Source organism: Falco punctatus (genome assembly GCF_963210335.1).
Source record: "Falco punctatus genome assembly, chromosome: 4".
NCBI lineage: Eukaryota > Metazoa > Chordata > Aves > Falconiformes > Falconidae > Falco > Falco punctatus.
The window spans coordinates 39,778,991-39,792,283 of record NC_137583.1 but is presented as its reverse complement, the minus strand read 5'-3'; the positions used below and the strand labels follow the sequence as shown (position 1 = coordinate 39,792,283).

The window sequence follows — 13,293 nt, the reverse complement described above, 5'->3', positions numbered from 1 at the left end:
ACTCACTATATTACTATTACACCAAGAAAAAAAGAAAATAAGCACAAAGTTATTCCACAGTCTGCTCAGTATCATGCACAAGATTAAATTCAAAATCAAGCTCAATACCAGAACTATAAAAAGTCACAGAAAACACATCATCCTGTAGAAAAGATTCATTTTAGGATTCACAGCTCCACCTCATCTTTCACAATCAAGAAACTAATGAAGAACTAAAGTTAAACAAAATAAAAACAGCTGGCATTTCTTCTCTCACCTAAGCAGTTTCGGGTATTTGTCATATGGTCTCTCATGTCTGCAAACAGCAGTCTCTTCTCTGGGTGTCAGCCCTTTATCTATCTTGACTGTCTTACTTGTTTTACAACAACAGGTAGTTTTAGGTATCTCTGATAGCTTTTAGGATCATGAAGCTTCCATTCTTTTGGAGGAACGTCTCTCATAGCTCTGTGGTCTACTTCTCCCAGTGTTTTTACACTGCAGCACAAGAGGAGCAGGCAGATGGTCTGATATTATGAGACTGCATTAACCAACAGACGGGCTGACTGCTCAGAGCTGAGTCCCTATGCCAGCCACAACAGCATGCTCAATGTTTATTTCTTTCACCATTTTTTATTGATCACTCCAATATTTCTGGCTTGTAATTGCCAGTATTGGAGCAGCAGAGATGAGCAAATTACTAAAACAATCAGAATGCAACTGGAAGAGAAAGCATGAGATTTACACGGCACTTTCAAGCTTACTTTAATGCTTTTCCCAAACGAGATGCACATTTCTCAATGTGTACCCATTTGTGTATTTTTTTCCTCTCTTCTCTCTTGCCCTGAACATGAAGAGGAGAGCTAAAAGTGAGAACCAGGTGTCAGTTCCAACATAGCATGTAAGTCTGGAAAAGCCGAGCAATGACAGCCAGAGTCAAGAAACATAAGGACACCAAATATAGACCAGGAGGAACAAAGCAGACAAGACCAAAAATGTGGAGAAAATTCCATTCAACATAGGTAAACAGAATATTTTTAAAATCAGTAGTGAAAAAAACCAAACACCCACTAGGTCTATGGAGCACTCACCATAAAAACCAGCACCTACTACACATTTTACAGCTGCCAGTCTGCTCACAGTGTTCCGCTACTAGCTCTGGAATCAAGTATTAAAGAAATAACAAGATTTTCCCTGATGTGGCAGACCACTGTGTGGGCGCCACAGGCTATGGATGGTCAGCATCTTCCTGAGAATTAGATCTCGATAAGGAAGTGCAAGAGGGCTGTTGGGGCCACTCTTTTCACAGCTATCTCTGCTCCCTTTGGCTTCCTTTCCCAGGAAGGGTGACAACAAGGGCTGCAGTTTTTCAGTTACTAAGAAGTTCTGGGTCCCGCACACACTCTTTAGCTCTAACACAGTACCTTACAGAGAGAACTTTATCTTTAGATTTCCATCATCAAAAAACAAACCAAGGAGAAGGATCGATTCCCATCTAGCACACAGGTGCTCTCCCCCCATCTCCAATGCAAGTGTTATGTTCATAAAGCAGGACATACAGCCCTGAGGCTGTCAAAGGCAAGCAGGCACAGCTTTTTGTTGCTGGTAACGTGACCACAGGTAACAGCTTCCCATCTCCCTGGCTGCTGCAGCATGCAGGGAGACCAAGAAGAATAGTGAAACATTTTTGCACAAAGAAGGAATAATGCTTGTACCACGACTTCCTCCATGCAAACTCACATCACCCAAACCCAAGTTTTACCCTCATATGTGGTTCTTTTCCTCCCATGTTGGATGACATCTAGCTATTTGACTTGTCAGCCTCTTGTGGTTTCCCTGTGTTGTTCAGCCATTCAGGATCTTGGGGACAATGACTGTGAACCATGGGCTAACAGGAGCACTTTCTTCCTCAAGTAGCAGCATCAGTGTCTGGGGCTAGCAGCAATGCCAATGAGGAGGTAGGGAGGTTGCACACTCTCCAGGACAATGTTGCTTGAACACTTGATGTCCCTTCAGCTGTCCAACAATGCAGCACCCAGCTTGTCCTTCAAGTGCAGTGCTCTGGATTTCATCTCAGTCAGCTGCGATAATCCTAATAGTTATTTAGGAGCACACACTGCTCAAGCTCCACTGTTTCTAGTATACAGAAGGTTTTTGTCATATGATGAAACCTGATGTAGAAAAAAACCCAAAGCCTCTACTTGTTTGTATCAGAATTTCTCAGACAGGTTAAGGTTGAATTGACAGAGGAGTGACTTGAAATGATGCCTCACCATAGCTCAGACTATCAGGCTCTGACTATCAGAGCAGATGCGTAATGCTGAGTTATGAGGAATGTGGCAAACATAAACCTTTTCAAGATCTCTTTGCCTGCCTGCACCATTGTCCAGTCTGATTACTTGCTCAGGGGCAGCATGGCAGCGTGACAGTTCAAATGAGGCTGCTTTGGTCAGATCCTTGAACTCATCAGCCAGGAGGGCCGTTGTGCTATTAGGAAGGCTGGTAAGCAGCAACCACAGATCATCTTCAGCAGAGAGCAGAGACTGAGACAGTAGGAGGATGAGATCCCACTGAGGCATTCTGAATGTGAGTTTACCCCAATTAGGAAGCTAATTTTCTGTCTGAAAGGGCCCTCAAAAATCAATACAGAATCTGGACTATTGCTTTTTGGGCATTGCTCAGGGAATGCTGGGGCTTTCAGCAGGAAGCATCCCATAGCTTGGCAGTTAATACATTCACTTATGTGGGGTTTTTTTGTAATTCTGGCATAATTTCCAAGCTACTAGCCAAAATGCCTGACTTAAATTTTCATGCACACAATTCCTGCCTATGCTGCATATAACATAGTTAACATGACTCAGCAATCTCCTTCAGGAATAGCAAAATTATTTTCCCAGAAGAGATCCTTTATGAGCAAACAGCTCATGTTTATGGATTAAAAACACTTTGAACTCTAACAGCAATTTCTCTGTTGGCCACCTCTTCAGTGCTGCCTTGAGAACATGTACTAATATTGGATCTTTGACAGTAATTTTCATGACCTGACCAGCCTAGAGAAGCAGCCAGGAGGGGATTTCAATATCATTATTTCATCTGGAGATAGGACCTCACAATCTGGCATCAGAAACTGTTAGCGTAGTAAGCTGGCACCAAAAATCAACTTTTCTAATTTGCCAACAAGTATAACTCCATGCCTGCATGTGAATGTAGGTGGTAGGAGGTATAGATGTGTATTTAGGCTCTCTAGAACTAGTTTGTCAGCTGTATTCATCTCCAAAGCTCAACAATAATCGAAATTATGGAACTTTGTGGTTCCAGAAACAGCAGTAAATGCTCCTTTATCATCCTGCTCATAATCGCATTCAGATGTTATCCACGTTCTTGGTATTTCAGCCCAAATTGCTAACGAGTCTAAGAATGGCTTTAATAATACGACACAAGACAACTAAGAATTATCTTTGCATGTTGTGGGGAAAGAGCACAGAAGAGCATGTCAGTAATTTCTTGACATTTCTGAGGTCAGTTTAACCAGAAGTCTCTCACAGAAAAGTCTGCATCAGCGACTGTTGCTTTTTTGTGACAGGAAATTGCAGTGGACCTGAACAAAGAATACTCGATGTTTTGCTATGTATTTTTGCTCAGGATACTGTGAATGGTCCTTAGTGTTTCGTACTCCAGAGGAAAAAGGCCACATGGATACCAACAGAATAACCTGTGGCAACAACAGCAGTTACCCCAGTTTCATATTTATACTTCTTAACTTGGATACCAAACAGGCAAAATCAGCTCAAAACAACTGGAAGTCATTAACCACACCGTTCTTTAGATTCCTTAATCAGGAATTCACTGAAACGTGGTACGATGCTTCGAGTCCTAAGCAGAATTTCTATGACATTTTTCAGAATTCCTATTTCAAAGGAAACTGGCATGGGAGATTCCTGACTCAGAGTGCTCCCTGGTGAGAGGTAATAGCGTGTTCATTTACAGTGCCTTCCCTGGTGATCTGGGCTGACTTGAAATAAACTCGGGTTTTGTGAAGAACTTCTGAGCCGAGACTCATTGCAGGCGGAGGTAAAGCTTCTTTACCTTGCTGTCAGAAAAATATTCGGTTTGTTTCATTCATTCAGAAGGTGTCTGCAACCTCCTTTTGTTAACACATTGTCTCTGGCAGATGCACTTAACATGATCACCACAGAAATGCACTCAGTATCTATGAATCTTCTTTCAAAATGTTGATACTGCCCTCCGCTGTCTGACAGAAATGCAAGGGACTGATCTTGTCAGAGGGTTCATGAAGTACTTGAGTTCCTAAAATTTCAGCAATCATGTGGGTAACAGTTATCTTTTCAGCCACAATGAAGAGTTTGTTCGCTTCACTTGGGGTTGCTGGAAATGAATTTCCTTGGCATGTAACGATGCTGATGCAGTGGCTAAGTCCATGAGGAGGTGACACTGATGCTTTTCACTATGAACTCCACAGAGAAGACAATCTCTTCGTGCATTGTTGAGGAAATAAAAATAGCTCCAAGGCACAAAGAAGTTTAGTAATGTCCCAGCTATTTTACTGATCTTGAAAAATCAGAATCTCTGGCCAATGACAGAAGCAAGAAAAATATTCTTTTAGCAGGGGTATGTTTTCATTTTAGGCAAAGCTGGTGATCATATAGAGTGCAACACATCTTGAGATAACATGACAGCGATATGATTCCTTCTGAGGTAGGAATCCAATGACGTCAGTTGATTTATGTAAGTTTTTCTGGTGGGTCCCAGCTTTGCCATCTCAAGTTCCAGGTGAGCAGCTCAGCCCAGGTCCTGTACTTCCAGTGTTTTCACTTCACAAGGAAGTTGTCCAAAAGATGGTGACCGCTTTACCTCCAGGAACAACTTCAGAGCCTGTGGTGTTCAGCATCAGAACAATCCCACCTGTGACATACAGCATAATATCTGTGGGGCAGGAGCAAAGATTCAAAGTGGTCCACAGTACACAATAGTAACTGTCATTGTCAGCAGCACTGTTGAGGACATGGTAGACTGGTTGGTGGAGAAGTACCAGAGTCAACAATGGCTGGAGAAGGTGTATTAGAATAGCAGGTGTTGATGGTTCCAAGATTAGTGGGTCATCAAGATCTATCAAGGCCCATCTACCCACACATTATCAGACACCAGGTTGGAAGACACAGGACAACAAGCAAATCATGATGTGTAACAGAGACATGACAGAACAGCAAGACAGATCACTGTCAGCTCCTAGCTGGGATGAAAAGGGATATGCAAACCTATCACATTTTTGCTAACCTACAAAAAGCCCAGAAGACATGAGAAGGACTCAACAGCTGGCGTCCTCTGTATTATTTCAGGGAATCCTGGGAAGAATGACTGAATGCATGCGTCTTGGTGCTTGCAAGCTGGATGGACTCCTTGCACACACTCGTGATTGTGAGAATGTGTGTACAGGAGTGTAAGTGAAATTAGTTTTGATTTAGTTTTGTTTTAAAGACTGTCCTTTCCCAGGAGGTCTCATGTTGCTGCCACAATGGCACAGCATTATTTCCGACAAGGTGAGCAGGGATGACACAGCATCTGACAAATGCTGCTCATAGTGAGGAGGAGGCAGGCCAGAACCTGAAATCTTTCTGCATTAGGGAAGAATGTCCTTGACATAACAGGCACATCCCACTGTACACAAACCCACAGCACCTCTCTGCACATGTAACAGCCAATTTGATGAACAGGCAAGGAAAAAGCATAAACAGGACAAAAACAAACAAAAAAAAAACAACAGAGAAAGCTGATGATTTATAAGAATACAGACCCTCAGATACAGGCCATCCAGGTAGGATTCTCCAAATGAATGGAGTGCAGACTCTTCTGAAGGAAAGTTTTTTCACAAAAGCTGAGTTAGGCCAGACAAATCCCTGGAGCAGAGGACACAGGCTGGTGGGAAATAAGACAGACAGAAAAGGTGACAGCAGAAAAGACAAGGAAAGAGAAAAATCCTCTGGAGAACTTCTTCCCTGTCACCTGGAATAACTGAGGTCTCCTCAGGAGAAGGAGCTCTCTACTTTGCAGGAAGGAGGCTGTAAGAGATTGTAAGTAGAAGTAAGTGATGCCAAGTGACTGCCTCATGAATCTCATGTTGAGAGAGGAGCAGTGGGAGATCACTTCACCATCAGCACAGAACAGAAAGACACTGTCTCCTGAATTAATAACCTGAATCAACTGTTCTGCTTCTGACAGACACAGGAAGATGCAAAACCCAGATATAGCTTGCATTTTCTGGATATTATTATTTCAGATTAAATTCAAAATCAAAGCAGGCAGGACAGGACATAATCAGAACTATGCAAACTCTGCATGTGTAACTTACTTTCCCCCACTCTAAATGCATTTTAAAAAGGCATAGAGCAAATATTCAAGGTACGCCAGGAAATAAGACAGAAGAGTTAGAGTTCTTTTCCAGATAGGAACAGGGTCCAAAAAAAGCAGAAAGAATTGACTATGTCTTCCAGGGGTAACTCACCTGGTCATTGTCTCATTGGAAAGAGGTTTCACAGGACAGCAAAACTCATGTCTCACTGAGTTGTTCCTCAGGGCCATAGTTCAACTCTGTTTCTACTCCTGTTATCCCTACCCCAGTTAATTTCCTTCCTCCAGCTGCTCCCCCAGCACAATAGACCTAGGAACTGTGAAATTAAAAAAATCATAGGATGATTTAGGGTTGAAGGGGCTTCTGAAGCCTTCAGTCCAAGCCTCTGCTGAAAGCATGTCCACCAGATCCAGCCACTCAGGGCCACGTCCAGTAGAGATTTTAATGTCATCAAGGACAGAGCTCACACAGCCTCACTGGGCCCCTCTTCCAGTGTTTGACCACCTTTTTGCTTAGCTCAATCTGGAATTGTTGCAAATTTTGTCTCCTCCTACTCCTGGTTCAGCTGGTTCAGCTCCAAGGGCTAGGCTCTATTATCTATATACCTCAGTTAGGCACCTGTAGAGAGCGAGAACTTTGCCTCTTCTTGTACAGGATAAGAAGGTGAAGCTCTCTCTGCCTTACGTTGTACACCATGAGCTCCAGCCCCCCAATGCTTCCTCACTGTCCCCCATGCCCTTAGAGGTCTTTAAATTATGTCAAACCTTCTCCAGCGTATCAGGTTTGAAGATCTTCCAAGGTTATCCTGCTGGCAAAACCACTCTTGTCCCATTTGACCAGGTAGATCCTATTCCTGTCACCAGCCCTTGTTCCTTGTGGTTAGAGAAGCCAGCGCACTCCCTGCGACACCAGCCACACAGCCAGGTCTTCCTTCCTCCTGTTCCTTTCTCCTTCACCAGCAGGATAAAGAACACCCACCGGGCCCCATACCCTCCACCCTCACCTCCCAGAGCCCTCCTGTCACTCTGAATGTGCACAAGGCTGCCTCTAGCAGCATCTCCTCTCCTGCCTTCTGGCCACGTTAACCTGGAACCTCCCATAGAGACGTATGTGCATCCTCCAGCTTCCCATTATTTCTCAAGCACACTGCGCTTCTGTCTACAGTATCCAGCTTCAAGGACTATTTCATAGGTGGGCAATAGATAAAATAGATAAAAATTGTATAGAACCAAGATGTTCTAGAGATACCCAAAGAGGTCCTTTAGTGAAGCTGGTATCTTAGGCAGCAGCTTGTTCTTTCTGCAGTATCTTTACTGTGGATGTGGATCAACTGAACCCCCAAGCCATCAACCAAACCCCCAGATCCCTTTCTCCAGGGCTGCACTCCAGCCTCTTGTCCTCCAGTCTATACATACATCCAGGATTATACTGTCCCAGGAGCAGAATCCATTATTTATCCTTGTTAAATTTCATCCAGTTGGTGATTTCCCAGCACTCAGATCTACCAAGATCTCCCTCCTCTCAAGGGACTCAACATCTCCTCCTAATTTAGAATCATCAGCAAACCTTCTTAGCATGTGCTCAACTCTTGTGTCCATGTCACTGATAGAAACATTCAAGAGAACTGACCTTAAAACTGAGCCCTGAGGAGCACCACTAGTGACTGGCCACCAGCCTGATGATACCTCACTAATCACAAGTCTTTGAGTCCAATCCTTCTGGCCAGCTGTTCGTCCAAGGAAGCTGAAGACAGAGCCACACTGGAGTCACTACTACAGCACTGCCCTTGTGATACCAGCAGTGAGTATCCTCAGGAGTAGAAACAGCGATAAACATCTGGGCAGATATGTTGTCTATTACCCTTTCCAGTCTGGGCTGAAAAATGTATAGGACCACAGAGTCATTCAGGTTGGAAAAGACCTATGAATTAGAACTCGTTAGTTAGGGCTCCCTGCTGCCCCGGTTTATAGTCAGGTTTACATAATCTGATTCTTGCCAACTCAAACCATTTCATCATTCTCCTGTGACAGAAACTTCTGTTTGTGAGAAAATGAGGCAAAATCCCTTATTAATCCTGCTGATTCACAGAACACCACCCTTGCTGTCTCTCACTGGTATTTCTTTTTGGAAGCCTGTGCCAGTTGCCCTGATACCAAATTGCCTAACAGGAGTGAGGTAAACAGCTGTTTGCTGTTGATAGATGCAGTATTACACATACAGTCACTGCGAGAAATTAGAAGGTTTATTTATTACAGTCTCTGTAGTATTGTTTAAAAACTCAAAAGGTCGGATACAGTGGCAACAATGAATAGCACATATTAATCAGATATAATTATAAAGACAAATTCCCAGACAAATATGAGCTGGGATCAACTTGGTCATTAAGAGGACACTCAAATATTTGATAGAAGTAAGACTGCATATCTGGTTTGATATAGGCATTATCACACATATGTTCTTACCGCAAGAAGAGAATGTATTAATACAAGTGAAGCCTGTAGCAGTCTCTATGGTTACAGCGACAATTTCTAATATAAGCCATTGTCTTCAGATGCTTAACTTTCCATGTTTCGACTGCTTAGGCTGAAATTTTCCATCACTGCTCACTGTTTCCAGGTGAATTCTCTAGCAATCAGGTTAGCAAATGTACCGAAGAATTCTAGCAGATTCTCATGCTGAAACAGCAATTGGAAATTTGGCAGGGACTCAATATTATCATCTGTTACCAACCTCTCAGATTTACCCCATGGCTTGGTGACTTTAAAAGGCCCAGCAGATCGTGCAAGAGGTTTTGTGCTGAAATTTCCAAATGTGCTATCTATAGTGAGCGAATCTGTCTCAGCCAGACCCACTTACTTGCACACAGCCCCAAGGTCCCGCAGCACGCGCAGTTCACACTTGCATGTCAACTCTGCCCTTCCTCTGAGGGATTGTACCTAGGGGTTGAGAAAACAGAAGGCAGTCCAAATTTTGTGTCTGCAGCTCTTCAACTGCGTGAGTTATAAATAACTGGCTCTTCCCCACTGGTATCCTGGCAGTTTTTGTATTAGTCCCAGCAGCAGAGACCTGTACAGTGGATGCAAACGCTCCAAGTCAGAACAGTCATTCGGCGGGACACCACTTTCTGTGAAAGAGTTTCTAGTAACAGGCCCCAACATTGTATTGTGATAAGAATTTTAAAACCTGGACTGAAAACATTTTCTTCGAACACTCTTGTGAAAAAGAGGTATCCAAACCTGTCCATCTCCACCAGCCCATACGTCATGAGGTATCATGTCCCATCACCACCATGTATGCTAGATTCTGCTCATCTAAACCATGACACAGGGAGGGAAAACAGATTGTGTGTCTTATGTTTTGGGTCAGAGGAGCCAAGAGGTTCTAGAGATACCCAAAGAGGTTCTTCAGTCAAGCTGGGATCTTAGGCAACAGCTTGTTCTTTCTGCAGTATCTTTACCACCCTGATGCTCTTCACATCTTCATTCACCTCTTTTTATTTTTCAGAGTTTGGGTGGTAGTTTGCTAAATTTAAGCTTTCTGAATACACAATTACTCCTAGATAGTCCTGATATCCTAATCAATTTTTACAAACTCTAACCTCTTAAAGTATTTACTAAATAAGTGTCTGGTTGCTGCTCTGTTGCATTGCAGGTGTCCTGTGGTTATCAGTAGTATCCGAGGTGTTATACATCATGCTGTTAGTCGTCGGATTCAGCCTTATGTGCCTCGAGCTCTTTCATTCAAGCAGTGTGATAGATGGGCTCAAGTTAAATGCCTTTGCTGCTGTCTTCACTGTGCTTTCAGGTATGAGCCTTTCCTTTCCCTTTTGCCTGAGGAACCACAACAAGACAAAATTCTAAAATTTTGAAAGAATAAAACCTGGGGGGCACAAGACTCTCTTATCCCCATTTAACTAGCATATTTTTCACCATGATTTTTTTGTTCCTTTGAAACAAGGACTGCATGATAAATTTGCCTCTTGCCAGGGAGAAGCGAAAATAGATATTCCTGATTTCACAACAGCAATGCAGTAATTAGCCTTCCCCCAGCCTGCACAGCCGTTACCGTAGCCATAGCCTGAGCCTTCCTTTTTCAGCATCATCGTACTGATTGTTTTTCATTTTCTATTGGCTATAGTGTTGATAATTTTTTGTCCTGTGTTAATCCTGAAAGTAGGTGAAGGCTTGATGCTTCAAACCAAAGAAGCCCATCTTGTTCATTAGCAAAACTAAGTATGAAAAGGGCTCTAGTAATCGCACTTAGCAGCAACCTCAAGAGTAATGTGGGGACATGTACATCTCTCAGGACAAGTGTTTCAGGTTATTTTCATGCTTGGTCTGTACCTGGAGCCCTTCAGTGTCTGAACTTGAGGAACTCCTCTAAAAGAAGTTATCAAATCTATCCGTGTAATTAAGTGTCCCTTTACTGCTGTGCTGGCTAAAAGCTCCACTTCCCAGGATTTACACAAGCATCGAGCCACAGCTGGTTTCTGTAAGCACTCCTGCATGGACCTCTCTGGCAGAAAGAACTTCTGTAATAAAAGGGCGTTTTATTCTGCTGTATTTCAAGCTGAAAGAGTTTATAATGGGCAGTGTACATTCTGTGAAGGAGTTTGTATCTTTAGAGATAGCTTCAAATTTTTAAATACAATTAGAGGTATAAAACTTAGATCAGAAGCAGAGCTGAGAGGACAAAAAAAAAATCTGGTAAAAACTGCCAAAGCATGTATTTCAGCTTTGAATGTAATTTGGATTTTAAAAAAAGTCAGTTCAACTTTCAAAGTCAAAATACATTGAATTCTTCAGCATTCAAGCAATTATTTCCATGCTGTTTCTGTCTCTTCACCATTAACTGTGATTTTAAAGTTTGTACGAATTATGAAGTTTGCTTTCCTACACAACTTTCTATTTTTATTTTGTCCTTCCCTCTTTATAAACACATTGCCATGGTGTTCCAAATATAAATTTTAAAGTTTTACAGGGAAAAAAGGTAGAAAAATAGGAAGAATTGAAAAAAAAAACCAAACAAACCAAAACCAAACCCCATAACACTGCTAGATTTTATTTTCAGTAACAGAGATATCAGAAGAAAGAAGAAAAACATATTTGTTTAAGTTTAGCATATTTATAATGACACAGCTCAATAGAAATTAAGTAACAAAGAGGATTTTGCCTTGGAGCAACACACCTCTCATTAAATCCATGCTAGAATTCCCTCCTAAAACTGCAATGGGATCCTCATATTCTCATAGCTCAACACCTAAAGGTTAGGAAAAATTATGCTGATAGTGTGGCCACTTACTGCAGTTTCTTAACCTCCTATGAGTCATTTAAAAAACAAACCCCAGAACATCATGATTTTGGTATCCTTTTTAACTTTATACAAATAAAAAAAACTTACATATGTCTCTCATGTAATATTCATAATGAAGTATTTTAATTAATGTGATATATTTTATAAATAATATTTTTGGTAAAGTTATCTGAACATGCTTTAAAATACCTTGTTTTTTCAAATTTAGTTCCTTAAGTTCTCCCATTACTGACACCTAGCAACAGTTCTGGTCCTGCAAGGCCAATGATCTTAAGCCAGCTATAAATGGTCAGTGTTTCTGCTCTCCCATCCACCCGGTCACTCCAGTCCACCAAATTATCAGGATTTTCCACCTGCAAGCGTCTGTTGCCCCGGACCCCAGGTGGGTGGGCAGACAGGCATTTTGTCCTCTTTGCCCAGCTGGAGGAAAAGATGACCTTGTAAATACAGCATTTGTTGATTTACATTACAGCTGTTAATTTTATCTAAAATCTTACAAATAAACGTACAACAAAAAAGTACCAGAGGATATCCCCACGGAGAACTTGGCAAGGCACACCTAAAATAGCCCACACCAATGGGTGGCATCAGGAACAAGCCAAATCAGAAGTGCATGAAGTAGCACAATGAAAGTAGGATTCGTACTGTTGTACATGGCATAATGGCACTGCCAGCGCAGCCTGGCACATGTCTGCCCCCACCCCGCCCCACCATGAGGCAGATAAAGCAATAAACACCATGTTTTCGCTGTGGTCCCCCAGTTGCAGCAGGATTTGCTGATGACCTCCTACTCACCTGTATCAGTGGACTGTCATGCTGGCCTCCCACACGGCAAAAGGCCTGAACGTTGCTGAAATGCCATTAAGGTTTTGCATGACAGAACAGATCAGCCTTGCTGAAGGTAGTGCTGGCTCTGTCAAACCTCCTGATGGCTCTGAGTGACTATGACATGTCTCAGGGCAGTCTGTAATATTTTATTAAGGTTGAAAAATCACTGACAGTAGGTACAGGAACAGCAAACCACAAACTTTAAGATCAATGTTATAACTGTCAGCTGGAGAAAAAAAAATCCACCGATTTAAAAAGTACAGCTAGCTCCCAGTGAATTCTGGAAATTAAATATAGCCAGAAACAAGCAAGGTGTGTACCAGTTTGCTGTGCTCCCATTAGGCCACCCACCTTGCTGAAATACCATTCCTTCCGATGTGAATTGCTCTTTCCACCTCCTAACTTTGCAGTGTGTCACACCAACATGAAGCAGCCGAGCAAACCACTGCAGCTTCTTGTAATAAAATGTCTTCTTTCAGCCTCTGCAGTTGTTTGCATCAAATATGACATTTGTCTTGCTGAAGGTCCTGCTTAACATACCCACAACACAAACATGACGTTCCCCGACTTCCCTCCCCCAGAATTGCCCTGAATCATCTACGTGTCTGGTGAGACTAATGAAGAGCTGTAGACTCTGAAAGTAAGCAGGAAAGAAAAGCAAAGAGTTGGGTCTGGGGAGGGAAAAATCAGGATCTTCCATATGGAGGAAGGGCAACCGTGGAAAAAAATAGATGGTCAGAGAGAACAGTAAATGGCAGCTTCGGTTAAGGTGCCAGTGTAAGGTGTGGGACCACATCGTACCCCACCGT

The 13,293-nt window shown here is 42.5% G+C and overlaps 1 protein-coding gene across 3 annotated transcripts in view; it reads left to right on the top strand.

The window, feature by feature from the left end:
- Nucleotides 1-13,293, top strand: part of GSG1L (GSG1 like) — a 59,540-nt gene that overhangs the window by 24,067 nt on the left and 22,180 nt on the right. For all 3 annotated transcript variants that reach the window (XM_080383199.1, XM_080383200.1, XM_080383198.1), the window contains one exon: nt 9,995-10,147. In XM_080383199.1, the coding sequence (XP_080239325.1) occupies nt 9,995-10,147 (153 nt within the window). The remainder of the gene's footprint in view (nt 1-9,994; nt 10,148-13,293) is intronic.